Source organism: Phycodurus eques, chromosome 1, assembly GCF_024500275.1.
Source record: "Phycodurus eques isolate BA_2022a chromosome 1, UOR_Pequ_1.1, whole genome shotgun sequence".
Lineage (NCBI taxonomy): Eukaryota > Metazoa > Chordata > Actinopteri > Syngnathiformes > Syngnathidae > Phycodurus > Phycodurus eques.
Genome location: NC_084525.1, coordinates 5,695,960 through 5,721,219, shown reverse-complemented (window position 1 = coordinate 5,721,219; position 25,260 = coordinate 5,695,960). Strand labels below are relative to the sequence as shown.

The following is a 25,260-nucleotide window of genomic DNA, read 5'->3' as shown; positions in this document are numbered from 1 at the left end:
AAACCATTCATTGGCTGGAAATCGATTCAGTAACTTTTTAGCCAAAAATTCATCAAGAGTTACTGTGAAATAAATATTTGAAATCGATTTAGTAACTTTTTAGCCACGAATTCATCAGGAGTTACTGTGAAATAAATATCTGCATGCTGGACAGTGGAGGTAAAATTTCTTGGATGCTTGTTGTTTTCTGCCACTGTAACATTATGCACAGTTTCACCATTTAATTCAGCAATACTTCTTGTACCACTAGAGGGAGCCCTCATGAGAATTGAGAATCACCCACCCACTTAAAAAATAGTGCCTGTTGGAAGGGTTCACTGTTGTGTGTGAAATTGTTGACTGTGTTTTTAAGCCTATGTTGTCACATTAATGCAAAACAAAATGGGTCGTGTGTTGATATGCGCCTTGGTCTCTTGGTTGGCAAAAAGGATGAAGGTTGTTGGCCTTATTGTTAGCATGTGTGCTCTGACTCCACAGACGGCTGAAATGTCGTCTTCTTGATTTATTTTGACAGTCGTTAACAGTTTGGAAACGAGCTATCGACACCTACAGGACTTAAGGGGAACAACGATTACATTTCAGTTGGGAAACATAGATTGTGTCAGTTCTAATCAATTAGAATTTCATGAATTGTGATCTAATCATTCCAAAGCCTAATTTATTGCTTTTTCCTTTAAATTCACAATGATTTTCATGTATGCCTGTCATATTCTTTCTGTTCCTGTGTGCCACAGTTTCGCCGAGACATGATAAAAGGCATCCCATTGGTGTTAATATCTATTCCTCCCTTTGCCAACTACCTGGTTTTCTTATTAATGTGAGTCTGACTCCCAAATGACAGAACACCCTAAAATAATTGCATGAATGAATGATTGTATCCTCCCCCACCAGGTACTTGTTCCCCCGCCAGTTGCTGATCCCTCATTTCTGGACTCCAAAGCAGCAGGTAGCGTTTCGTCAGTTGTATCATTCGCTCAGGGCTCGACACCATTGGCCCGTCCTGCGAGGGGTCCAGCATGTGAGTGGCCAGGTGGAAGATTCTCAGCTACGGAGTCGCCTTCAGAGCCTGTGCTCTCAGGTACGGACGGTGCATCTGGAAGCTATACGCAGTGCTTTACGTTTTCCACATTTTGTTGTGGTTAACAACCTTACTCCTTAGTTGCGAAACCTTCCCCCCCCCCCTTGTGTCTATACGTCTACATTATACTGCCCCCACCCTGGTGGCCATGGCGTGCTGCAGCAGGAGCAAAGTGTGGGGCTGGACCCGATTGTCATTTGCATTTATTTCAATGGGGAAAGATAATCTAAGATAAGAGTGGTCACAGAACAAATTCAACTTCAAAGTCAGGTCACCACTATAATTCAAAGGCTGTAAACGCTTGTTGTACAGTGATTCACAAATTTACCAGTTCACATTTTTTTCTGTGGAACCTATCCTCTCCTATTTGCTGAAAAATGCACCTATTTTCATATTTGCTCTTTTCTGTTGTAACACCCTAAAATGCCACAATATGACACCAAAGCCCTGGCTAATTGGAAAGTAGTCATTGGTATCAAGGAAGTATTGTTGGGATTAAGGCACTGAGAGCTTTGTATGTTGGGAAAGTAGTTCAGTTTGGCCAGGGTTGTTAATGGAAATTATGAGTCTTTGCCGCATGTTCACCTGCACTTTCGGTGCATTTTTTTTTCAAAAGTTAAAGCCATTTATTTTCGAAGGTAAATTTGTAAGATGAGTTTGAAATGATGTTTTAAGTGTTTCAGGATCATAGTTTTGTATATTTATGCTTGACAGTATTCATATAGGCAATCATTGGGGGTATCAGTTGTGCTTTTTTGCAATTTGGGCAGGGCAAATAGCAAACCAACATAATCTGGTGAAATGATCCTAAAATTTGTGTTCATTATTCAATTTACAGGTGCAAAATGGAGCAAACCCCAAAGTGTTGGAAATCCTTGCAGTGCGGAGCCTGTTTTGCGGGACTCCTCTGGGTTTGAGCAAGCTTACTGTGGATCAAAGGGTCAGTAAAAGCTCAGAGTGTTAACGCGAGAGATGAAAATTCCATCACCAAAAATATCACAATAATAAAACACAAAGTCACACTGAAAGCATTGCAACAATTACATGATGAAAATAAACTAACCAAAAAACAGGTTAAGCCAAAACCACCTCATATGTCATTCTCAGTCATCTGATCAACTTGTGTTTTTAATTTACATTACATTCCCAAAAATTACTTCAAACCGGTAACATTTGTGTAACGTCGCACGCTCGCAGCTGAGAGAGGTGCACGTGTAGAGGGCGGTCCCTTCGTCCATGCCAATTCCAGCAGCCCGTCGACGTGCTCGTCATGCACTCGAGGCTGCCACGCAAGCGGGACGCGTCGACCTCTTTGTTGTTCTTTTTTCTTGTCCAAGTTTAGTGAGTTGGGGGCATTTCTTTGGGCAGAGATGCAAGGGTGCTGGGACTCGAAAATCAAATATTTTGAACATTTTCTATCACCCCTATGTGTAAAGTGCTACCTACTTCTCACACTTGAATTCTACTGAAATGGAAGAACATTATTATTTTTTGAAGAGAGACATAAGCCATCTGCTCTTCTTGACACCCCACCTACCCGGCTTCCTGATTGGCCGCCGGCTAACCAATCACGCCTTGGAGCTGCTCCATCTGGACCGAGCCCTCAGCAAGCTGGGTCCGCACCGGCTCAGCGACTCAGAAGTGAGACAGGTGCGACCCTTGACCCCAGATGACGTGCTGTGCTTGAAGAGCTGCTACCTACAGTGAAGCTTCTTCTTCTCAGGCTTGCTACTTGAGAGGCCTCAACTCAGATCGTCTCAGTGTCAACCAGTGTCGGGAGTGGTTGCACCAATGGCTTCAGCTGTCCTCCTCACTGAAAGGTAATGTACAGTGAAACCCTGAATACTCACGGTTTAGCATTTGTGGATTTTTTTGCGGGAACCTATCCTCCGTTAATTCACTGAAAAATTCACTTTTTTTTTTTGCACATTGTACTCAGGCCAAAGCCAATAAAACTATTGCTTTGGCATTATCTTTTGGCACCTTTGTACCATCCGGCTATGTTGCAGTGAACAGACCAGCTTCGTTTATGCTTTCTAATAGGAAAAGTGCTTTTCTGTCATCTTGTGGAATCTATAGGCTATTACAAACCTTTTGCATGGGCACGACAGTACTGTGGGGTACCTCGATTTAGGAGTGATCCAACTAATAGATCATTTAAAAAGAAAAAAAAGTTTGTCTTGGGTTAGTTGCAAGCAAAAATGTACAAGTGCTAAATGGTGGTAACAAACTTCACAAGCTGCAGAAAGTGAACAACAAAGACTCCCAAGTGCTTTCTGCAAGCTATTTATTGTCAGTGTTCAAACAAATAATTACCCGTGTATTTGATCAAACTATATAACTGAGGAAAGTCTGCTCGCTTAATGCTAACGCAAATGCAAAACACCGTAGCGTAACAGAATTAGCGTCGCTGTGGTAGAAATGTAGCTTTAAGCAATGGATATTGGAATACAAACAGTACTCAGTTATATTCTTTATACTTGAAGAAATCATGTAATCAGTAATTACACCCAATACCACATTTTTTTGTTTTATTCATAGTGCTATATTTCCTTGGTAAAAATGTAACTTTTTTTTTTTTTTTCCCCCAAAAGGGCATGAATGGATTGATTGAACTGTAACAGACGCTAGTAGGTGACAAGTGAACCGTGAACATGCAGGGGGCTAACTATTTCCAGAATGGCTCCCAACGTTTGTAAGCCTTTAAATATATTTGGCTTGTTTTTGTTGTCTTTTTGCTCCCCAGACTCAGATGTGTCACTCCTTTTGCACAGCCTTATGTTCCTCTCCGCCAACTACCCGAATAGCATCAGCCGCCCATAAGAACCCTGGAGGACTTCTTACAGAGAATTGTCAGCATCTGTTCGTTTTCTGATGGGAAAACTATTTCAAAATGGGTTTTTATTGGCATTTTCAGATTTAAAAAAAAAAAAAAAGTCTACAATTGCGGAGTTCGCTTAAAAGCTTACACAGTGTGCAGTATCTGTCAGTGTTTAATAGGCGTTTACTTTGACTCTGCGGAGTGTAGTTTACACATTTCACAGACTGAAACTCACTGTCAGTCACTCACTATCACTGGTTTCGGTACATTAATTTCTTTAAATTTTGGGAAATTATCATTGGTTTAATGGCAAAGCTGGATATTATTTGTTCAGACATTCCATTTGCCAGCATGTGCTCAAACACCCGCTGTGTTTTCTTCCCGTGTTTTACCTCAGTGTGTGCACTCCTATTTATTTTCAAACATTTGTACTTAATGTAAGGGAACAATAGCAAAAGAGCTATTAAAGCCCAAGCAGACTGGGAAAAAAAGATTACGGTTTGTGATTACTTGCATGGTTGTGGTAAAATGCAACTTTTTGAAAGTATTGTTTGGCCTGCAGTGAAACCAACTGATAAGTGATGGCATTTGACAAGTTTACTTAACGTTTAAAAAAATTAATAACTTAATTACTCTGTGCCTTTTGCAAGGACTGATGGAATAGGTTTCGTATTTCAAATGGGCTGTAGGCATATTTTTGTTGTGCATTTACTCATGTTCAGTGATGTGTTGATGTGCCATATTGAAATGAATGTCCAAAAAATAAATACATTTACTCTGAAAACCAATTCAGATGTAAAGGTTCTTTAATAAAAACAACCTGGGAACCAAACAAGCTTTAAAAACAAAAATCCACAAATTCTTAATGTAACAAGCAAAGATATTCAATTTCCTCAACCATCAAGAAAAACATTAGCGACGAGAGTAGAGAGTGTTGTGTAGAAGAAATGGATGTTGCATGCCTATCAAACCACAAAAACTCCTGACCTAGGAAAAGATGGACTAAAAGGAGGGAGATAATGTTCTGTGCACTATATTTGCCCAAAAAATGTGAAGCGCTCGTAAAGTAAGTGGTCGTCCACTCTGATGCCGAGCGACTCACATGACTTCGTAGCCGCTACGAATGCCTCTCATCAACACGCAGGCGAACACGATGCCCATGATCTACAAGAGGAAAAACAGCAACACAATAGTAGGTTATTTGAACACATCCAACCGTTTAAAAACGCCACCCGGCAACAGGATGTGGGTCACGTGACTAGTTCGAGAGTCAATGTTTGCATTTTGGTAGAGTCATGCGGCAAGTGACAGGAATCAATCTTCACTTTATACTAGCGGTGTCCAAACATTTTCTTCCAAGGGCCACAGACATACATCGACTTTAAATGAAACTACAGTAACATGTTCAAACCAATCCATCATTGTAGGTGAAAATATGTGAAGCAATTTATAAAATCTCATACATTTGTGCTCTTAAGTTGGCAGAATTTGTAAAATGTGTACCGTTCTTTAAAGAAAGCATGAGTGATCAGGCAAATCATTTTTATTTTTGATGGGATAAACTACAGGTGGGGCGTTTAACACAATTACAAACAAATTAGTTTCTAAAAAATATTTTGTGCAGCATGCGAAGCATTTCAACTGCCACGCAGAAGTCCATTTAAAGGCAATACTCTTCTAAATAAACTGTCCTAAAATGGCACTAACATTAGGATGTTCCATGTTGGCCAGGGATATTTTCTATTCGTTTACCTACTGTTTTGTATTGAAATGCAATTAAATGCATTTTCCAGGGTTAACAATTTTCCCATCTCACTGGCACAAGTCAAATTTATTTGAGTCAGTCGTCCACTAAAATTTTCTGCTTGGGTAAGTAAACTTATGAGCATATCTGTATTATACAGCTCTGGGGGGGCGGGGGAACTTTTTTATTTTTTAAATATTTTGACCATGTCATTTTCTGCAAATAGAATGAATTACAGTATTTGTGAGTTGTTCATTTCATTTTACGCAACCATACGTGTAAATGGCAAAATCAGAGAGACGGATAATTTAACAGTGGTCTCTTATTTTCCAGATCTTTAATATATCATTAAAAAAATTACAGTCAAGGACTTTTTAAGATTTTGTGTTGGCCAGTGCCACAAACAAACAATTCACGTAATTTTTCACCTCTAACTGAAATTTTTTTTTACTAATCGGGTGCTACGAATAGAAATTGTGTACTATTTTAGTTGTAACATTTCTTTTCATACCTAGAAAAGCTTTACAAAAAAACAATATTACTATTAAGAGTAGTAACAATAGCAGTCAAGGTGACGTCAATTGTTAATTATAGTATGTGATGCAAATGCCCCCCCCCCCCAAAGCAGTTGTTCGGCCAACTGTTTTATACACTGCATACGTACCTCAATAAAAGCAAGACCAAGAGCTGCGATGATCACCCACAGGGAATTTTTCTTCAGTAACTCCTCAAGTGCATCGCGACAACCCTTGGGGGAGAGCAGAAGAGGATGTGTCAAATTGACAGAACCTGTCATGTTCTTCTTTATCCACACTGAGCATCAGTCAAGATACAAAAAAAGACAATCATAAAAAGAAAACTCAAAATGTATTTATTATAAAATATGTATCTTAGTTTACAATGTGACAAGTGGCCACAACCTTTGTGGAATTAAAAAAACTGAGTGAGCACCAGATTTTCTATTGGCGATATCACAAACATTTCTCTGGAACACATCATCCGATTTTCAAAATTCTTGGTGCATTGTACTCCGGTTGAAGTGGCCATTCCAACCAGGCACTGCATTTTGTATTACACACTTTAAATATTGTGGGAACATTACTGAAACAAGGATAGGAGACAAATGATTGGCGACAAATAGAAAACAAACTGGAATACAGTGCGTCAACTGGTCTAATCAGGAATGCGATGTTTTGGACAACGCAGGCTGATGAAGGGAGACACATGCATCCTGTATGATTGGACCAAATGATCCTCACTGAAATATTGACATAAGCAATGCCTTCTTTTCTATACCAATAGAAAAGAACAGTCAAATTTGGTTTGCATTTAAATTTGAGGGAGAAAATATATATTTACTAGATTACCACAAGGTTACTGTGAAAGTCCAACCATTTATTCACAAGTAATAATAACAAGCATGTCCAAATTCACTCCCCCAGGAGGGAGCGACATGCAAAGATTCATTAGCCTTACTGCGTCATCTAGCAGAGGAGGGACATAAAGTTAACAAAAATAAATTGCAATGGTGTAAAAAACAAGTCAAATATCTAGGACATATTCTAAGTGTGGGAGGAAGGACTATATTAGAAGACAGAAAAGCTACAGTTTTAAAAAACCCTAAACCACAAACAAAGAAACATATGATGTCATTTTTAGGTCTGACAAATTAAGGGAGAGCATGGATTCAAAACTATGCAGAAATTATTGCACCATTGTCAAAATTGATGTATGAAGCAAACCTTAAAATGACATCACCTGTTCTATGGAATACAGAGGCGGAAAAGACCTTCTGTGACATTAAACAACATTTGGTGTCCAGTGCTGCGCTCGGCCTTCCAAATTTAATGATAAAACATTCATTCAAATGGTAGATTGTAAAAGCTATGACATGACCTCCGTACTTACACAACAACACGGGGATATGCCAAGACTATGGGCTTATTTTTTGACTAAATTGGACAACGTGACGTGTGCATTACTGCATTGTGTCGGAGCAGTTGTGGCAGCTTCGATGGCAATAGAGAGCAGTTCCACGATTGTGTTATTTCATCCATTAACTCTTAAGGTCCCACATACAGTGTCTGCTCTCCTATTGCAAACCAATATGGCGTTTTTATCACCTGCAAGACATTTGTCTTGCATGGCCATCTTGCTGTCACAACCACATTTGACCGTTGAGCGATGCACAACCTTAAATCCAGCCACGCTAACACCCTTACCTGATGAAGGCACGCAGCATGATTGTCAGGAATTGGCCGAACAAACTGCTGAATTAGTAGCATTAACCGAGGCATGCAAACTAAAAATAAATAAAGATGGTACAATCTATACTGATAGCCAGTATGAGGGTTCCACAACAAGAACGCAATTCAAAGTGCAAAACTACAAAATGAAATTTACATTAGCAAAGAGAGAAAAAAAAAAAAAAAACTATTCAAATGGGCTGCTATATTGAGCTATGGTGTGTCACATGTCTCAACAGGAGGGATGGTGGCACAGATACATCGACACTTTACAACCTATGGTTTTAATTTATATTCAAAGAATTATTGTAGAGCATGCATGATCTGTGCACGACATAATCCGCAAGGGCAATTGCGACCTACTAGAGGTAAATTTCTAGTGTCTACATACCCTTTCCAACGCATTCACATGGATTACATAGAATTAAGTCAAAGTGAAGGAAAGAAGTACTGTTTGGTTATCATAGATGCATTTTCTAAATAGATCGAATTATTCCCAATAAAATCACCTGATGCTCTGACGGTGGCAAAAGCACTATGTAAAGACATCATTCCAAGATATGGCATACCTGAAACCATTTACAGCGATAATGGGACTCATTTTGTAAATCAAATAATCAATGAAATAGGAACCATGTTCCACATCCATTTGAAAAACCATTGTGCTTACCACCCTCAGAGTGCAGGTCGAGTGGAAAGAATGAATGGGACAATAAAAAATAGCAGAAAGAAACACGTGGGTTCATTTAACACACTGTAAAAGAGTCATTTCAGCAGTACTCAAATAGGGAAGGTGAGCAAAAGTCTGATAACGGAGCGGGAGCAGATGTGTAGATTCTGAAAACGCTTGCTGGTCAGTGAAGAAAAAAGACACCAACCCGTTTAGTGAGAACTCAGCAGAATGGCACACCCACGTTGGTTACGAGATTCGATGAGTTGTTACGTAGCAACTTTGGTTACTATAGTGTTGATTTTGTTTTGTGGTACATGGGACGTCCCACCCTAAATGATACAACGCATTTTTTAGATAGGAAATCACCTACCAACTGGACCAATATGACCAACCCAATAATAAAAAATTTGGAATCATTAACTCGTATCAAAAGGAGTACAGTTGATGATCAGAAATGTGGGCATGACCTCCAAATGCGGCAAAACTGTTTAATATTTTGTGCCCCCCAAAATCAAGATACTTTAATCATAATTCCATATGCGGCTCTCACCAATGATGCTCAAGAGAATAAGCAGAATTGGGGATTGGTGAAACAGGTTATGATTGGTCCAGTTGGTCACAAAAAATAGCAAAAGAATATAGAAAGAAGTTTAACATAAGCAAAACGGCCCATAGTTTAATATTGAAATACAAATCAAGTCACCCAGTGTGTTTGATGATGAGTTTGTGGGCATATTCTGGCGGAAAAGATCCCCACTTCCGAGTAGCATTGTGTTATGGCAACCGTGTTGAACCAGAAATGCCATTAAAAAACGTCAAAGAAAAGTGAACACATTTTAATGGTTAATAACATAACTACTGATGATTGGTTCCTTGTAGTCACAGGAGTTTCAGGACAAAATAACAATTGGTTACTATTGGTGGAACAAGCAGCAAACGTAGCGAGAAAAGATTGTGTGGTTTGCATGGGTCCCAGGCCTTTGTTGCGCATAGTTCCGGCACAATTATCACAAGATTGTATTATTCCATTAATGAACGCTACTGTACAAACTGAGAGGTGTAAATCGTGGGATCCTATATATCCCGTAACAAAAGCAGATAAATACAAACCAATGTTTTCTACTTTAGTAGCACCAAATAATTTCACTTGTATAAACATGATTAGTAAAGGAAAAAAAAATAAAAATAGGACCATTTAACGACACACAGTGTAAAGTAACCTTAAAAGTCGGACCAAAATTTATGCCAGTATCACGGAGCGGCAGCTGGTGGTGGTCCGGAGATGATAGACTGTTTGATAGAGAAGATAAATCTGGATTGTGCACTATTATCACTTTGATATTGCATGTGTCAGTACACCCTATGCCTGTTCAAGATTTAATGGAAAGGGCACCAATGTTTTTGTCCAATCTAGAACATAGACAAAAAATAGATTTATCCTGGCAGAGGCAAAATTATCCAACATAAAATATACATCAACGCCATAGGTGTTCCTCGTGGGGTTCCTAATCAATACAAATTAGCTGACCAAGTTGCAGGAGGATTTGAGTACTTCATATGCTGGTGGTGTACGATTAATAAAAATGTCGATGGGATAAACTATATCCACTTCAATGTACAGAGATTAGGAAATTGGACTCAGAGTGGGTTGGAAGCTGTGCATGAGCAGTTCAAGAACATTCCAAAACCGCATAGCTGTCGACATGCTCCTCGCAAGTGAGGGAGGTGTTTGCGGTATGTTTGGAGAACAAACAATACTGCTTCAGATGGCAGCTTGACCAGAGCCATCGATGGTCTACGGACCCTCAATCAACACTCCTTGTGGGACAGCTGGATGGACGTTTTTGGTAAATATAAAACCCTAATTTCACCAATATTAATATCAATTGCTGTTTTTGCATCCATTCTGACATTTTGTGGATGTTTTTGTATCCCATGCATTCGGGCTTTAATCAGTAAATTAATCACCACAGCCATAACCCCCATGGAGAACCGTATGGAGCTGATGTATCCATTACTGTTTGATGATAAAGATAATGATGATGATGATGATTTTGCTTTAACTGATTTGTTTCCTGATTCAGATGATTACGATGTTTAAACTACAAAATTCATGTATGACAAATTTACTCTGAGTGTAAATGTATTTGTTTCATAAAAATGATTCTACAGTTAAAAAATCGAAATGAAGTGACTGTAAGATGATATGAGAATTTGTGCAAATACATGATAAACAGGAGGGAAATGTTGGATATATTGTAGAAGTTATCATTTATTTGCTTAGCTTGCATTAGTATTATGGACAATTTTTAGAAAGAAAGATGTCTCGCCTTCAAGAAGATGACTCAGCAGGAATCATCTGAGAGAAGGACGTGGCCGGGCACGACGTGGCAGGTGTTGGTGCCATGTTTTCACCTTGAAACCCTCCCCTTAGTGTGTTGTGTCTTGTAAACTTAGAAACCTCCCTATTTTCAAATAAATGCAGGAGCGACGGGAGAGATTGTTTAGAGCGTGTTGAGAAGCTGTAATCTGAACAATCTCCCATGCGCCCTCCTCATGAGAAAAAGAAACCAGCGTCTTCATTCCTTTTGTGTCTATTTTTTATAATGTTGGGCAAGATAAATCCAACAAATATATTCATGAGGTGGGATACGATAGTGAATTAGTTGCTTAACAGGTGTGTAACCTGGGGGTACAGCCTGCGGTGTCGTCAGCGAACAGTCAAATCAACAAAGATGAGAAAATGAAACGCATGCGCACTGCAACAAAGTCATGTTTGTCAAGACGTTTGGCTGGTTGCTGAGACAAAAACAAATTTCCAGATTAGCAGACAAAATTCAGTGTTTCCCAACCTTTTAGGCAAGGCACATATTTTACATGAGAATAATCTCATGGCAAACCAAGCAAAAACAGTCACAAAAAGTATTCTAATGCAGTGGAAAGACAGTACAGGAAGTCCTCGAGTTACAGCGCACTCAACCAACGACGTTTCGACTTTACGACGACCGTGCCTCGTCCGCCATTTTGTCCTCAGCACCATAGTGTTTCTGCTTAGCTAGTGCATAGTGCTTGTCTGTGTTTGTGCGGCAGGAGTATCTTTGCCCTTTTCCACACTCTCAGCAGTAATGGTAAGTACATTATTTTTTTTATTTTTTTTTATTTTAATTTATTTTAGTTTCTTTCTACGAAGCGTTAACCTTTCCTGTTACGGTCACCTGACCGTGCTCGGGAGACGCAGGGGTTAACTCCCTTCTCTCGTTGCACAGCTGAGCAGGGTGGCGGCAACAATAAAGGCACGAAGCACCGATTTGCTGCTTTAATGGCTTTATTAGCTCCTCTGCACATTCAACGTCAACGGGTCCTCCGCTAATCGCTACTCTTCCCCGGTCACTCACACATCGACGCACACGCCCACACACACTGAGCTTGCTGTCACAATCACGTGGGACAATATCCGTAACAGAAGTATTTCGACGTAAATTTCGACGTTAACGGTGTAATCCGATTTACGCGGAAAATCGTGTTACGTCGCCAGCGTTGGAACGGAACTCGTTCGTAAAGCGAGGACTTCCTGTATTATGGAACCGAAGAAAATCCTTTCAACTTTATTCTAATTTATTGAGATGTACCTATATTTAAAAAATTCAAAATATTTTACTGACTTATGTGTAGTCTGGAGTGCATATTTATGACACGAGTTTCACGACGACAATTAAATTCCTTCATTCCCTTTGGACACCTCATTAGGTACACCGGCGCAGGGGAGCTTAAACGCGACTATCCGGCCATCCTGCCTGCAACGAACCGTATATACATTTCAGATTGTAACGCAGCGGTGTTGAAACTCTGTCTTGAGTCCAGGAGTGTAAACACATCCACTGCGCTTTAGCCCGAAAGCCACATTTATTCGGCAGCATCCGCGTCCGAATAATGGCGTCTCGCTCTTGATAAGACGAGCCAGCCTGGCCCTACCTCATACACGACACGGCTTCTGATTGGCCAACCATTATGTCATATCCTACAGCACTCACACATTAAAAGCAGCCATTTTAAATCAAACGAGGAAAAGCGTTATTGTAACACAATAATCAACAAGTATACGACATATGTACATTAAAATGTGTGGGTGTAATTGCCAAAAGAAATGTTTCGAAACTTGGTATAATTAGAAACAAAGCAACTACCAGTCGGGACTAAAATGCAAAACTTTTGAGTCATATTTTTATCATCAAAAGGGTGGGAAAATATGATACATTTTTTCAAAAGCCATATCACACAGCCCTACTGAAAAGGATGAAGATTTTAGAAAACATTACAACACTACTTCTTTACTACTTTCCTGTATTTATATACAAATAATACTTCAATTGATCGGGAAAATATATTTCCCAACTGAATCATTAGATGCCATGCAACCACAGTTACCTCTTGGTGCACTTTGGCAGAGTCCGTCATGGCCCCAATGCCACAATTCGGAGACACATTCAAACAGCACGAGTCGGGCACAGAGTTCCCGTCCGGGCGGAAGTTTAGCCAGTCGGAGGAGCCGTTTATGCCGCAGCATTTCAACTGGAAGCACAAAAGGAAGGGGCTTGGTGACGAATGCTTGGCGCGGACTTATGACAACACAGGATGTGAAGGCAAACAACATAGTGTTGAAACAGTGGCGCCGCCCCAGGATGCAGAGCCAGTACGCCACGGTGTAGTCGGACATTAAGACAATAACTCCACTCACATCCTCCTGAAGTTTATCCACGCTGGCTTTGAATTCAGCTGAACTGTTGCTGTATCTGGAAATCATGTCAGCAAGACTGTCCTGGACAACATTGGCGACCTTGGCAGGAGACACGACGTAGGGTTCAAAATAAAGATCTGTCGTGCATCTTTCATTCTTTCCATTTTTGAATGGTAATCAAAAATCAATCCATGTATCCATTTTCTATAGCACTTATCCTAATTGGGGTCGCAGCAAGTAGTGTGGTACGCCCTGGACTGGTTGCCAGCCAATCGCAGGGCACACAGTCAAACAACTATGGCTGCAACTAATTTATTACTTTAATAATCGATTAACCTGTCGATTATTATTATTATTTTTTAAATGAATGGAAAAGTTTCAAATTGACAGTGCCGAAAATGCACAAAAGTTGATTATGATTCAGTTACGTTTGGTCCGTAACATGTCAGAAAATAAGCAAAAATGTTGATCATTGTTTTCCAGCGTAAACACAGATTTGAAAATGTTTTATTTTATTAAACATCAACATAGTCGGTCTACTTTCATGGAGGGCTACAGAATTTACAAAATATTTTAAAACTATTTACTATTGAGAGGCTGAAATTCTGAGGATTTGGAGAATTTTAAGTTAAAAAAAGGGCTCTGAATGATTAATCGATTATCAAAGTAGTTGTCGATTCATTGATGCACATCTACAAACAACCAATCCTAAGTACGATTTCATCTTCAGTGACGCAACCATGCATTGTTTTTGGAATCCGTGGAACCCGCGCTTGCATGGATTTTCTCTGATACTCCGGCAAACATGCAAACTCCTCAGAGGAAGGGCCAGATTCCAACTGGCTGGCAACCAGTCCAGGGTTGTACCCTGCCTCTCGCCCAAAGTTAGCCGGGATAGGCTCATGACGGTAAGCGGCGTAGAAAATGGATGAATGGAAAACAATCACTAACCGTCTCATTTAAAAAAAAAAAAAAAAAAAAAAATATATAAAAAAAAAAAAAAAAAACACAGATACACAGATTTTGCAAAAAACATTTTTGGGGGCTCACTTTCTTTCTGAAGATGTAACCAGTGATTGCCGCTGCAATCTGAACAAGGATGACTAATGAGAGAAGGATGGAAAACTGTGGGAGAGAAATAAAAGAGGAAACATCACTACAGCATTTTTGTCATTTGGTATCCCACAAATAGTTACCATGGTGACCATGCAATAGTTCTCTTTCCAGGCGCCACAGCAGCCGAAGAAGGAGATGAAGAAAATGACCACGCCAATGGAGATGACGACGATGGGGGCTCCAGAGGCCGACGCGTCCTGTATCATGACAGTTCGATGTAAGGACACCTGAACCAGGACTCCCACGACGATCAATGCCAGGCCGCATAACTGAAAACGACAACACAGGGTTTTAGGACAAACTGGCGTATTTGCTTTTATTTTTTCCCACAGAATATGACACTTGTACGGCGCACCAGAGACGTCATGGGGGGGATTCAACGTGCACACCGATTACAAATTTGTGGCCATGAAATCGGTATAAGGCGCATGAAATACAAACTTGTGGCCACGAAGTAAGTATAATGTGCATACAAAATACTCATTTGTGGCCACGAAGTAGGTGTAAAGTGCGTATGCAATACTTATTTTTCGTGGCCACAAATGAGTATTTTGTGCACATTATACGTACTTTGCAGCCACAAGTTTGAATTCGATCCATGGGTTATACAGATTTCATGGCCACAATTTCGCAATCAGTGCAAACATACTTGCTACGCGGATATAAATGTGTGTCCCTTGCGTAAGTTATTTAAATTTCATGACCACGAGTTTGTATTTGGTGCGTGTATTATAACAATATTGTGGCCACAAAATGGGCATGACATACGCATGTACCAGTAATACCAATTAGCAGCCACAAAGTAAGTATAATGTGCGCACGGAATACTCATTTGTGGCCAAGAAATGGGTATAGCGCATGCACGGAATACCAATTTGCGGCCACAAAGGTGGTATACCGTATGTGTAACGTATATATGGAATACAATACTTGTCATGGGGGGATTCAACGTGCACACAGATTACAAATTTGTGGCCATGAAATCGGTATAACGCGCATGAAATACAAACTTGTGGCCAAGCAATAGGTATAATGTATAATGTACACATAGAATACAAATTTGTAACCACAAACTAAGTATAACGTGGGCACAGAATACTAACTGTAATAATAATACATTAATATATAATAAATAATAAATACCGTAATTTGCCATTTTGATAAGACTTTCTCATGGGCCCAGTTACACAGAACTTTGCTTATCACACATGAGTTAAGCGTGATCAGTAAGCAAAAGGACACCAAACAGATGGAAGGAAGTTGCAATACTCCTGCGGTTGCCATTTGTCTGCATGTACACGTTAACAGTCAGAAATTCATGAATTAGCGAGCAGCTCATGACATCTTTCGCAAACCCTGTGACGGTAAACTGTCCGATTAAGTGAGATCACCTCAACTGACGTGAAGCTTTGCTGGGAGGTCAATCTGTACAATGCTTAAATCAAGAACAGTCACAAAGGCAAGTCTTCTGGAACAGCGCTCCGACCATTTTTGCACCACGAACCGGTTTCACGTAAAGTAAATGAAAGGAGTACAAATACAGTTAACCAATACGATGAATGTAGTTGATGTAATTAGTTGCTAGCCCTGCAATTGTTTCTTTTCAATGAGCTGATCCTATCTTGGGGTAACAGGAGACAATCACAACCATGCTAAGTGTGTTACTAATGTACAGTCTTCTCCGTAATTTTGTTAAAGACCCTGTAAAGTGATTTCAGAGCTTTGATTCAAAATACATGAGCCATGTTTGAAGATAATCGCTAAAAATTTTAAAGATGCAATCCAATTCAGTGCTGCTACTTCTAGTGTGCCTGCCTTGGCCGCTGGGTGGCAGTACTGCTTAATAATAATCAGAATCAGAATCCCCTTTATTTGCCAAGTATGTCAAAAAGACAAGGAATTTGCCTCCGGTCGCTGGAGCCGCTCTAGTACGACAATAGACAGTCATTTTGACAAAAAATATTTTTGAGACAAAAACACACTACAGAAAGTCAGTTTTAAATAACATGCAATTCTTGTTTTATATTTACAAAAACTGGGAGTGCCATTAAACAGGTTGAGGCTTCTTTTTTTGATGAATTGTTTATTATTTGGCAAACAGCTGCTTATTGTGAAGTGAGTTGAGTGCCACCATAAAGCACTCGTATCTCAAATTTGCTCTCGCACGTCAAAGCAAAAAAAAAAAAAAAAAAAAAAAAAAAGCATCCAAATGACAGCTTGTACCTTGAAAAACTCATAAATTGGGTCGGGTGATTGATAGCTCAAGGGACCACTGTAATTATTCGTCTGCAATACGTCACGGTGATGTCTGAAGTTCATATCTTAATTCAATGTTATCACAAGCATTCAATTGAAAAGTCTTCGGTCAAACAGTCAAATGGATCCACCCAGCGCAATTAAGGGGGTTAAAAAATAAATAAATAAATAAATAAATAACAATAATTTAAAAAAAAGAGTCTCTATAGTGTAGTAAAATTCTTTCTATTTTTTTAACTCACTGGTGTGTTTTTTTTTTTTTTTTCTTCAAACAAAGTGTGTTCACCTTTGTGAAAAACTAACACCACAATATTTACCATGTTCATGTCTGTTATACCAGTCCGTTCGGTTCTTGTTGGGCAGCGGTGCTGTCAAATGATATTTTTGTTATTGTTTCCATTATGAAGTCAAATCCAGTTAAACCAATTATTTTCTAGTTGTTTTTTGGGGCGTGTGGGAGGGGTGGATCACAACTAAAGCATGCAAGGACAAAATTTAATAGAGAATGATGCAAATGAGTAAAAATAATAATCCCACAGCGTCACCAGAGTCAGACAAATATTCCCACATTCAGCATTTCTGAATATTTAAAAGCCCTATATTAAATATTTAAAGTCAGCTTGAGGACATCGCCAGTAGCAACTACAGCACAAAGTCTCAAGAAACAAACTATTGCTCTACTACTACTCTGCTTCCTGTATGAAGGTGGTGGTCAAAAACGATCATAACCAAGATCCACCGGCTAGAACTCAAAGAATTGAACTACAATGGTGACATAAGATTTACATGAGCATTTTTTCATGTGTGGATTTTAACAGCAAAGTGAAAATCAATTCTTTCCATCTCCATGTAATGGATTGTTCCCAGCAACATGCAGCACCTCTCTACAAAGCTTCCTAGTGGTGTAGTTTCTCTATAATCCTGTTACTAAATATCATTTCTAGTTTGTATGTTTATTTCTATTGGGCAATGTGGCAATTATCGTTAATAATCAGAAAAAAGAGCAATCGTGTTGATTATCAGTAGAGTACGTGACCAAGCAATCAACCACGGCTACCAAAAATAAATGAAAACACCAGGGGAACACAGACAGGAGTGGTGGACTGTAAATACACAGGAGGGCCATTAAGTAAACAAATCATTTTACCTGTCTTTTATTAGCAAGTATAGTATTTTAGATGCCTTGTACCGTTTGTTTTGTTCCATTTGTTGAGCCCTCCTCACTAAGGAGCTCGCTAGAAATGTAAATATTTGAACTTGAGTCAAAGGGGCTAATGGTGCTGCAGGAAAACAAAGGGAGCGAACAGACCAGGCAAACATGACACAAACCCTACAAACAAACAAAATTAAGTTGACGAGGCATTGATTCAGAGTTCTATTCAGTACATTCATAATTTTAGACATTCATTATGTACTCTATAACTTTATATGATACTGTAAAAAACATCCACCTCAGTAAGTTAAAAGGAGGCATTATGCATTTAACAATTTAAAAACAGTTCCCAGGTGTCTTACGATGTCCGTTTCATGCTTTCATCAAAATATCCCAACAATCAAGAGTTATAGTAACTTTACACACCACATTTCTGTTTTGCTGAAATTAACCTATTTTGTGGAGGTGGCCCTGTCTCATGCAATTAAGTCACTGCTCAGCCTACCCCATTTGCACTGGAACCCTGCTCTTCACAGGGGATCCGATCGTGAATAGCAAATATCTACGGATAACTGACACCCATTATAATTGCATTTTAAAAAAAAATTAGAAACAAAAAATTATTGAATAAGTAGCGATAAAACACCAATAAGTGTTTTCGGGGTTCCCAAATAAAAAAAATAAAAAAATAAAACGTGGGGAAATAAAAAAATAAAATAAAATAAAGAAAATCTGTGACTAGGTGAAACCGCAGGTCCTGAACTGCGAGTGTGTGTGTGTGTGTGTGTGTGGGGGGGGGTTCCACTGTATTTTCGTTACCATGACAAGGAGCTACGGAGTTCGGGGTGGCTGTGTGTTGAGCCCCGACTCCAGAGTATTAAAAAAAGTGAGCTCTCACTAAAGACATCATGGGCTTTTCCCCTCATGGAGGCAGAACTTCATCACAAGCAGTGGGAGTAAGTTAGGGAAATCACATAAATCAAGTCTAAAGGCATCTTTATACTCCCATGGTCGCGTAGCCGACAACGCCCGCATTGCATCACATGACCGACAAATTGCCCCACGCGGCCCTTTTGCGTAGCTTTCCACGCACACGGCAAAAATAGCCCCGGAGATCATCTCTCGTGATTAGTCCGTTTTAGTCACATGCTGTGATGACGTAGTCAACGTGCCCCTTGGTTCTACATACCATCTAGGCCACCGCCTTCTCGATCGATTTTGCAGCATAATTAAACGTATCATCTGGTCATCTAGATCCATTTGTTCTAGCAGACACTGTTCCACGATCGCCATTGTTGTTGCTTTCTTCCTTGTTACTGAAGGGAAAATAAAAACGGCTACCGGAAATGGCCCAAAAAATGCAGAGGAAACTCCACCCTGTGGTGTCCTAGCCAATACCAGCCGTAGTGACACCACCAACTTGGAGGTGACCTGCAGTACATTTTCAAAACTGCACGCGTGGGTTGCGCTCGGGTATAAAGGCAAACTACGCGCCGGATGCCTGCAGTGACGCCAGCGCGGCCAGTATAAAGAAGCCTTTAGCCCGCTGTACACCAAGCCACGTGGCCGAATGCCACTGAACCACCCAGCAGTGGGCGGGATTCCGCAACTAGTTTTCATCAGTGGCCGACCGTTGACAACTTGTTTTGCTGTGAATTGAAATTTTAATGGCAGGTGAACGGCGTTACAACTAGGGATTAAACAGACTAGTCGAGGCGTCGAATTTACCGCTGCGCAGTTACTGTTATAGCTTGAGGTCATCAAATTGTTAATCACATATTTTAGATTCAGACGCTTTGATGAAATCTACTTGGTCTTTGTTAGTCGGTGCAGCAAACTACGGCGAGTCAAGTGTGTGGAAATATTTTACTAAAAACGAGACAGGTAGCACAGTTACTTGTAAAATATGAAAATCATCTAAGTGCTTCGAACACCCATCTGAAAAGGCTAACCCTAGCTAATGAGCAGCCTTAAATCCTCACATCAGCTGTCAGCATATTCACCAAAGGCCCTCCTGGAGCAGTAAAAAGGCTCAAACTAAGACAAGCCATGGCCGATCAATAACCTCTATTTTAAAAATGAACGGTTAGTGAAGTGCTTCTCTCTGATGACAGACTGCCTATGCTTGGAGAGAAAGGGGACTGCATTCTTTGAGCCATCCAGGGTCTCAGAGGAAGTCAGAGCTTAGAAAACTCTTTCAACAATCCACATAACAACTAGATTTCACACAGATTTGATTGGTGTGATCGGTATCGGTCGATAGTTAGCATTTTATGCAGATCGGCTTTAATGTCATAATTCGCCGATCCAACCAATGACCTAGTTGCAATGACGTCATTGATCGGCTCCGCAAAAGACATTAACTCTGCGTCGCCGCATGCACAGTATATTTGAATCCAAAAGCTAGTTTATTTTCAGCCTTGTCGCGTGTCTTTTGACGTAGTACTGTAAATATCTGACGGCCAATTAAGTTATTTAAATAAATAAAAATAATAAACGTCAGCGGTGTGGGACAGACAACACGTCTGAGACAGTCAACACGTAATGCCCAGCCGGATCAGACTACAAGACAAATTTGCTCTAACGATTACACTGTAAGACTACTGCAATAAAATCTTGTATTCCGATACCACCGCATCCCGTTTTTTAAGATCATTGGGCTTTATCTTGTCAACTCAAATGCGACCGGATACACTCATTACCATGGCGACGACAACAAGAGTGGACCGAGCCGGCTCGACTGTATTATGAGGACAAAATGGGGAAGAACGTGTGTTGGTGCTCAGGACAGGAGAGGACGTTCGTTTAAGGCTTGCTTGAGGTATGTTCACGTACTATTAATGCGATACAGCTCACAAGCAGGCAATAAAATGTTATGTAGCCTAGCAAGCTAGCGGTAGCACGAACGGTTGGACGTAAACATGCCGCCGTTCTGTCGAATCATGCTCTAAAGTTTTCGGTGTGGGTGAAGTAATTTAATTAAAAATAAAGTAATTTAATTACAGTAAGTTAGCACCCAATATTTACGTCACTTTGTAATGTTGGTTTGACCTGACTGATTAGAATACACGATCTGACTAGAGCAGTGATTTCCAACCTTTAAGGAGCCAAGGAACATATTTTACAATTGAAAAATCTCACGGCACGGGTTTTCTCCGGGCACTCCGGTTTCCTCCCACATACCAAAAACATGCATTAATTGGAGACTCTAAATTGCCCGTAGGTGTGAATGTGAGTGCGCATGGTTGTTTGTTTGTATGTGCCCAGCGATTGGCTGGCAACCAGTTTAGGGTGTACCCCGCCTCCTGCCCAATGACAGCTGGGATAGGCTCCAGCACGCCTGCGACCCTAGTGAGGAGAAGCGGCTCAGAAAAATTGAAATCTCACGGCACACCAACAAACAAAAATGTCACAAAAAGTGGATACATTAATTACTGTATGCACTTCCTGCCAAACTTATAGAAGACCATTCATTTGTTCTGTCTATCACTATGCCTCACTGGCATAAATAGATCAACAAAGATACATTATTTATTTTAAATATAATTTGAGCAATTAAGTACACAAGTATATACAGTAAATGAACAGGTCATTTTAATAGACACATTCCTCCATCTTGTAATCGGATCCGTTATCGTTTTTTTAAACTCGCTGATGGGCCCCAAAAATCCTGATGGTGTAAAGCCTAGTAACAACTGAAGGTTTGCTACAATACTTTACTGTAAAGCGTTCCCTCTATTTTTTTTTTTTAAACAACATACTATATTATATAGTGTGGCACGTAGCGACCCTGTAGTTGTGTCACATGAATCGTGTTAAGTTGTACAATTTCCAACTGGACCTTGACGGTATCTGAATGTGATTGGATAAACAAGTCCGGGGATGGGGTCTGTGCACTGAGGACAGCAGGGAGAGTGAGTGAGGGAGGGCGCTTGTATTTGGAGTTACCACAGCAATTTTTTTATTGTTTAATTTATTTAACGTTGGCATGCACAGAGAGTTGAGACAAGAGGGGGGAGAGAAAAAAAAAAAAGTATAAATGACGTCATCGTTTAGTCGTCTTCTACTCAACTATCATCCCCAACGTATTAACTTCAATGAAGTATAGGCCTAGTATAGGGAAGTCACATAAATTTCAAGTCTTAAGGCCTCTTTATACTCCCGCGGCAGACAACGCCCGCATTGCATCACGTGACCGACGAATTGCCCCGCGCAGCACCTCTGCGTAGCTTGCCGCACACCCAACAAAAAATAGTTGCTGCGCGTCGACAAAAAATAGTTGCTGCGCGTCGAACACCACGGAGATCATCTCTCGTGATTGGTCCGTTTTAGTCACATGCTGTGATGACGTACCAGCGTGCCCATTGGTTCAACATACCATCTACGTCGCCACCTTCTTGATCGATTTTGCAGCATAATTAAACGTGTCATCTAGGTTCATTTGTTCTGTCGCGGTCGCCATTGTCCTTGCTTTGTTCCTTGTTTCTGAAAGGAAAGTAAAAACGGCTACCGGAAATGGCAAAAAAAAAAAAATGAAGAGGAAACTCCACCCTGTGGTGTCTTAGCCAATACCAGCCGTAGCGACACCCGCGACTTGTAGGAGAACTGCAGCACACTTTCAAAACAGCGCACGTGGGTTGCGCTCGAGTTTACAGGCAAACTATGCGTGGGACAGCCGCAGTGACGTCAGCGCGGTCGCCGTCCGTGCGAGTGTAAAGAAGCCTTATTTCGTTCAATCCCTACTCGCAACATCGCAGATTTAACGGCTAATGAAAAATGCCATGTCGTATCACGTGAACTTTCACAACCAAAATATGTTTCCAGATAGGAAGCAACAGGCTGCCCATCACCAAGCCATACCAATACAGTACTGTACAAAATGTTTTACAATACTTAACTATTTATTATTTCGTATGTACCTGTGCCTAAAATGCTAAGGTTAGCATGTCCGTGTCTACAAAATGTATGAGCACAGTCAATTATAATGTAACTGCAGCGGAACTTGTTATTCTCATATTATGGCTTTTTATCTCTCAAAATATGGCTTTATTCTCATTTTTCTCAAAATAGCTACGTAATTTGGTGACAAAAATCACATTTTATTAAAAATATTGTGTCTCCTAGTAATAACTTTCTCCCCTCACAAAATGTGAATTTATTCTTGTGGTACTAGGACTTTTTCATAAGTACCAGTTTATTATCATAACACAGTATTACAACTGTATATCCTTAAAGAATATACTGCATTATGCTAGAACAAACATTTTTTCAGAATATCAAACTGGATTGTTGGGAGTAAAAAATAACATTATTCTTCTCAAAATGTTACAACTTAATCTCTAAAACACAATGCAAGTTTCTTTTTCTCAGAAATATACAATTTAATCATAATGTAACTTAACATAAAATATGACTGCCATAATAACTACACTTTTGGCATTGAAAATTACCACTCTCTCCCACTATGCAATTTCTTTTTTGACCCAAGGCAAACACAGTTGAAGTGACTTTCAGCTTTTAAAAAATTTAAATCTTCCTTTGTCATTGATGTCTTCCTTTTCCCTGTCAACCTTTGAATTTTAAGCAGTTCCATATCACAAGGAGAAAGTCACATGAGGCTGTTACACACTTTAAAATCTAGTCATGAGATTCACATTCCATCATCAGCACTCGCTGTAAAGCGCTTAACACACACACACATGATTTGCGCACCTAAATTTCTTTTTTTTTTTTTTTTAAGTCACTCTTTTTGGGGACAACTAGTCCGAAGGTGGTGAACCATGATTTAATTTCATAATGTAGCACAGGCTGTTCAAAGTCAGAGTGGAAGAGAGGGGCGGGTTCATTTTAATGGTACCATTTAAGCCGTTTTATGCACGATTTTATTTATGTCAAAGCACTTTGTAAACACATTGTTTTTTAAAGGTGCTATATAAATGAAGTTATCATTAGTAAAGTAGCCCTGCTGTGTCACTTCCTGTTCTCTTGCAGTCACCACAATGATGGAGTGTTTTTCACATTAACCCTCCTGCTTCCTTTTGTTAGCAAACACAATGTAGAGCTCTGGAAAAAATTAAGCGACCAAAACAAAAAACACTGGGCTTTTTTCCTGTACTTGAAACTTTTTTTTTTTTTAATTATTATTATTATTTGAAAATAATCTTGCCTGTAGTTTATAGAATAAAACAAAAAAAATCATTCAAGAAGTGAAACAGTATAATCAAACAACTAATCAAAGCTCAAATGAATCTGATAATCAATTAATCATTTAGAGGCCTTGTTCAACCCAATATTGTCCAAATCCTCAGAATTTCAGCGTCTCAACAGTAAAGATTCTCTGATTTTTGTCATCTTCCATGAAAGCACACTGATTATCTTCGTGTTGAATATACACATTTGCGAACATTAGCTTTTACTTGGAAAATAAAACTTTGTTTGATCTGATTCATCAAAAGAAAAAAAAATATTTAAATGATTACTTGCAGCCCTAGTTCATCTACTCAAACACACAGCTGTACAGAGCAAAAATCAGAGAAAGGAATCATTTTGCAGTGTTGTCTTATTTTTACCCACAAAGTCGTAGTTACTTAAAAATAGCTGCGACTCACCCAGAAGATGAAGTTGAAAAAGAAGAGCAAGTACTTGACACATCTCATTCCCCCCTCGAGAGTCATGGTTGAAGAGGATCAGCTTCCTGGATCAAGAAAGGGGAGACATTTTTTTTTTTTTCCCCTCCCCAGCATAATACAAGTGTGTGCAGGTGACGTGTGCGAGAAGCAGTTGGTTCCCGAAGAAGAACATCTGCGTCATTTCCCCAAATCTGTTGACACATTTTACTTCCCAAAAGGTCTTGGAGAAGTTAAGAGGAACAACTACAAATCGATTGTTTTTACATTGCCTAACCTCACTGAACTTCATTCTAAAACGATACGAAGAGTCTAACGTACTAAACATTTTGGGATTTCGCCATCCGAGCAAAGTGACCCGAGCAGGACGTCGCCTAGCCCGTTGAGGAATTCAGGCACGCGTCGGACCGTTAACCACCACTAACGACGGCGACGACGACAATAATGCCAGCTTTGTCCGGAGCCTAAACTATACCGAACGAAGCTAGTTAGTAACCTTATTGAATTTGTTAAAGAGTTTGCTGTGTCAATTAGTCGACGACGTCTGGAGCGAGTCATCCGTGTTTGGAAACTTTTTGAACAAGTTGGGAGAAGGCGTAGCACATTTAACAAGAAACTTTCGCAAAGACGAGTTACCTTATTAGTTTTTTATTGCCTACCTTCCAGCAGTATGTTAATTTCGTTGATGGAGAACAAACAGAACAAAGCGTTGAAGTTTAGAAGAAGTTGTGTCCGTCCTTGCTACTTGCTAGCACCTCCCAAGTGACGACAGCGAGGAGGATGATGGCTGCCCTTCTTCGCCTTCAATATAC

General features: G+C 39.8%; 2 protein-coding genes across 4 annotated transcripts in view; one reads left to right on the top strand and one right to left on the bottom strand.

Moving 5' to 3' along the window:
• Nucleotides 1-4,935, top strand: part of letmd1 (LETM1 domain containing 1) — a 6,561-nt gene extending 1,626 nt beyond the window's left edge. The window contains exons 4-10 of one of the 3 annotated variants that reach the window (XR_009768391.1): nt 735-817; nt 892-1,078; nt 1,917-2,018; nt 2,576-2,728; nt 2,802-2,898; nt 3,673-3,773; nt 3,853-4,935. Coding sequence is in view for 2 of the 3 variants with exons in the window: in XM_061673950.1 (XP_061529934.1) it covers nt 735-817; nt 892-1,078; nt 1,917-2,018; nt 2,576-2,728; nt 2,802-2,898; nt 3,825-3,901 (699 nt within the window). In the remaining variant the exon portion in view is untranslated. Of the gene's footprint in view, nt 1-734; nt 818-891; nt 1,079-1,916; nt 2,019-2,575; nt 2,729-2,801; nt 2,899-3,672; nt 3,774-3,824 lie in introns of all 3 variants that reach the window. The other 2 variants (XM_061673958.1, XM_061673950.1) reach the window with 2 other exon arrangements.
• cd63 (CD63 molecule) lies at nt 4,688-25,260 on the bottom strand. The gene is made up of 8 exons (XM_061673975.1): nt 25,108-25,260; nt 24,431-24,516; nt 14,494-14,682; nt 14,348-14,422; nt 13,298-13,396; nt 12,988-13,131; nt 6,308-6,391; nt 4,688-5,063 (listed from the first exon to the last, which is right to left on the bottom strand). The coding sequence occupies exons 2-8, from the start codon at nt 24,494-24,496 to the stop codon at nt 4,998-5,000; spliced, it is 723 nt and encodes a 240-aa protein (XP_061529959.1). The 5' UTR covers nt 24,497-24,516; nt 25,108-25,260; the 3' UTR covers nt 4,688-4,997.

Excerpts from the sequence above, each read along its gene's own strand:
- cd63 (XM_061673975.1), bottom strand. The coding sequence starts at position 24,496 with ATGACTCTCGAGGGGGGAATGAGATGTGTCAAGTACTTGCTCTTCTTT. Across the intron at positions 13,132-13,297 it reads TGGATAAACTTCAGGAGGAT|TTGAAATGCTGCGGCATAAA; the intron begins GTGAGTGGAGTT and ends TTGTGCTTCCAG. Across the intron at positions 6,392-12,987 it reads CTGCCAAAGTGCACCAAGAG|GGTTGTCGCGATGCACTTGA; the intron begins GTAACTGTGGTT and ends CTCTCCCCCAAG.